The sequence below is a fragment of the Notolepis coatsorum genome (assembly GCF_963971535.1).
Source record: "Notolepis coatsorum genome assembly, chromosome: 20".
Taxonomy (NCBI): Eukaryota; Metazoa; Chordata; class Actinopteri; order Aulopiformes; family Paralepididae; genus Notolepis; species Notolepis coatsorum.
This window is the reverse complement of record NC_140184.1, coordinates 19,877,654-19,881,569: the sequence shown is the minus strand read 5'-3', so window position 1 is coordinate 19,881,569 and position 3,916 is coordinate 19,877,654. Positions and strand designations below refer to the sequence as shown.

General features: G+C 40.4%; 1 protein-coding gene across 1 annotated transcript; it reads right to left on the bottom strand.

The window, feature by feature from the left end:
- Nucleotides 1–2,222: 2,222 nt before the first annotated feature.
- LOC311247343 (hatching enzyme 1.2-like) lies at nucleotides 2,223–3,023 on the bottom strand (the record flags this gene model as incomplete). The annotated part of the gene is made up of 1 exon (XM_084337709.1): nucleotides 2,223–3,023. The coding sequence occupies one exon, from the start codon at nucleotides 3,021–3,023 to the stop codon at nucleotides 2,223–2,225; it is 801 nt and encodes a 266-aa protein (XP_084193835.1).
- Nucleotides 3,024–3,916: the final 893 nt, after the last annotated feature.

Below are 3,916 nucleotides of genomic sequence, written 5' to 3'. Positions count from 1 at the left end.
TAACTCTAGTTATATGAGTTAGTTTGCAGCTTCAAAGTTTGCACTGTGGGTAATATCCGTACCGGTATTGGTTAGTGAACATTTGTCTACCTTACAGCCAGCCAATCGTGTACACGGTAATTAAGTAGTAAGATTGGCAAAAAAAACACGTCTCCAAGACTACATTACATGTATATAATGGCCTAATTCTCAGTCTATATTTGGTTCACTAGTTCAGCAAATCTCATAACAGAAGAGGATTCGGAAGCTTGTAGCTTTGGAGCTATAATTACATGTACAACCATTGTTATATTTTGTTAGCGCTTCACTTCAAAGCTAGCACTCTTGGTAATAGTACAGCGAAGCGAGGCCTGAGGGAGTAGGAGAAAATCATGTCAAAAAAATCACCTTGTTGTTTTTACCTCTTTACACAGAGATGCATTTATTCAGGGTAACCATGTTTTATTGTGAACAACATACACATGTCCTTTACCAATACCAACCAGAATTGTTTAATTTGGAAACATTTGTTGGACACAGGTGGCAAGTGGTTTGATACACATTTGGGCCACATGTTTGTCAAGTGTAAATGGTTTTGTCTACACAAGCCAGATAAGTCACACATACAAGCAAACAATCATCACACCCAAAATAAGTTACTTTGCAGTAAATATGCAATCACATTTAAAAGTTTGACAGTTTGATCTAAAATTGGTGAGCCAGACGTGCAACGTTGAATGTATTAATTTGCATTAATTTGAAGTCAAGTCTCCTGTTAAGCTGTAGCCCTATTTTCAGAAATTTTGCCTAAAGGTACATGCCTAAGTAAATGGAAGATTGCTCCGCTTCTACAAGGTAAATTTATGTATTCCCAGTGTCAGAAATATTGTGTCTGTTACTAGGCTTGAGTAAATTGTAATGAGAAAAAGGAGAATATAAATTATGATTTTATTTTGCATCTGTGCCGGTGAATAACACCATGTTACAATTGCTGTGCTAGAGATTTTGCTCACTGAGCTCATTCAGCACCTTCTTGAGATCAAGTGTACAAAAGATCTAAGCAAATGAATAAAGGGAAGATGATTAAACAGAAGGATTTGTAGATACAGTAATAAATTATAATCAATTTTAATTTTAAATTCATATTTGACCTTGAACTTGACCATGATCTTATTATGGCCAAATCATACATATATGGATAGGGAAAAGGCTCCTCTTTCGAATGGCAGTGTTAAATCTGGATTTAGTCATTTCCTCACGGTTTTACGATAAAAGAGATATAATTCGTATTTTTTCGATACATTCTTATTTTCGGTCAATCTTATAAAACATCGGTAAAAATGAAAAGATACACTTTGACTGCTGTTTTGATAGGGTTAAGGTCTTTACTCTTGTATACATTTGAAAAAAAACACAACATTAACGTCTTAACATGCATGACGACCATTCGCAACGAGCCACGAGCCAAACGAGCCAATTTACCGACCAATATATAGATATAATTATAGCCCTATTTGTTTCCTGTCGATTGGCCTTTCAGGTGACAAAATCCGTTCAGCGGTTCTCGAGTTACATGCCGATATGTGAGGCGTGTGCCAAAGTACACATTACCACCCACGACTCCCGGGGCTCTAGCTCCGTCAATCATTTGGCGATCTCAAAAAGATATGGACAGGGTTGTAGCCAATGAGTGTGGCTTTCCAATGATACCCCACATGGGGATCTAATACGGTCTCTATTGATCGATTCATGATAAAGAAAAGCAGTGTCCCCTTATAAGGGGACCTTACAGCTTAACAGGTTTTAACACCACTGAAGCCATTATTATAGTTTTCACCACTGACTTGAATACCTGTGAACAGTTTTCTTTATGGCTTCTGGGTAGGCTATAATGTGGTACTGTAAATAAGATATAAATTATTTGGTCATATAATGAATTGATGTGGGTTTGTGTGTATATATGTATGTACATGTTTATAAATGTGTAGCTGCTGTATATTTATTTGTACAGTAAAGGAGTGTGTAGGAAGGAAGAGCAAAACAACAATTATTGCCATTCTCTTAACTTTTAATAGAATGCTTTCTGCACATGATTGCATTATTATACCCAAGCACAATATTAAGAATGACCCAGGACATGCTGTAGTAGTACGTATATAAATAAACTACTGCAGTAACTATATATGTGAGCTTTTCTTTTTCTTTCTGTCAAATGTATCGTCTTTAGTAATCGAGTCATCTTCTCAGCAGCCGTAGAGTCGGTTGATCCTCAGAATGTCAATGTCGGACAGATCCTGTCTCTGTCCAATCTGCACATTGGAGTCAGGAATGGGGGTGATGCTGTCCTGTCCGTGCTTGATGGAGAAGGCTGTTCTGCCATAGTGCATGATGGAGGAGTAGTCATAGGGGGTGTCCAGGTTATTGGTGGACTGCCTGTGGAAGTTGTAGGCCATTCTAGGGTCAATGTTGCTCCAGTTGATTCGGACATACTGGTCACGATCGGATCTGGTCTGCTCGTGCTGGAAGCCCAGAGCATGGTTGATCTCGTGCTGGATGATACCATGGTAGAGACAGCCCCCTTTGTTGAGAGAGAGCACCTGTCTGCCTCCCGTCCTGCCCAGAGAGGAGAAGCATCCATCTCTGTTCTCAATGCTGATGTAGTCATTCTGGTCATGACGGGGCACAAAGCGGATGCAGGTGTTGTCATGGAAGGTCTTCATGGCATGGTGGATCTTCATCTTGTGCCAGTAAGAGAAGTCACTGCTCATTGTGTATGGAATCATCACAGAGCCGTTGGAGGCCTTCCTCCACAGGCAATTGTTGTACCAACAGTACATGGCGTTTCTGGTTCTGGGTGCCACCAGGTCTCCCTCCACCAGTATCTCCCCGGAGCCATTGTTGGAGGACAGAATCCTGGTGCTGAGGTCGAGGTCTGCAGCCTCATGGTCATCCACCTGGAACTCTGCTCCACTTCCTTCTTCCATGAGGGGGTAGGCCCGGGAGAGACCCACCAGCAGGAGCAGGAGGAGGCTGAGAGGAATCATCTTCAGGCTCTCTGGTGACCCCTTGGTTCTGGTAGCGGCGGTTCTCTGGATGTCTGCTTGGTCCTGGAGATGATTTTGAGAGACTCCTTGAAGCTTGATGTCTGACTGTTCAGTCCAGAGCCTTTATACTCTCCTCTACAGGTGTGTCTGTTGGTGGATTAAGGGCTTGGGTCCAGACTGCTAGGCCTAAGTAAACTTCTGAAGGGGGGGACTCCATGGACAAACCTACTGTTTCAATATACTTGGCTATTCTTGGTCATTAAAGGGATGACTAGAGTTGCATTACTGGGTGTGATGCAGTTACCAAAGATCACTGTTTAACCACTTTTGTTGTTTTACCGTTTCTCAAAATGAAGGCTTCACATTGTCCTTGGTAAGCTCACTTTAAGTCTAGTAGTATACAGGTACATCCTTATTCCTTTGAGATTTCATATTGAAATCCAATATTATTTCCTCCATAAGATATTTATTATTCACGATTCATTCATTCAGTGATTCATCTTAATAAGGTGCCATAAACCAATCAACGATGTTCTGTCCACCAATAAGGTTGAACAATAAGAGACCAATATTCAAACAGAAGCATAAACGGACAAGCTTAAATGTCAGATGCTGATCACCTCTGAGATAACATCAGTAACTCAATAAAGAGAATGAATTAACAAACCTGAAATGAATAAACATCATGTAGTGTCAACATCTCACAATCAGTTTACAGACAGCACTAGATTGATTGCACTGACAGTTACAGCCTGAGAGAGTTGAGGACCACTTAAAGTGTAAGGAATGAATAAGGAGCATATTATAATGGTTTGAAACGACCATGTGATAATGGGCTATACAAAAAAACTTGGCTATAATGGAAGAAGGATTTATTAATTGAGGAGTATAGA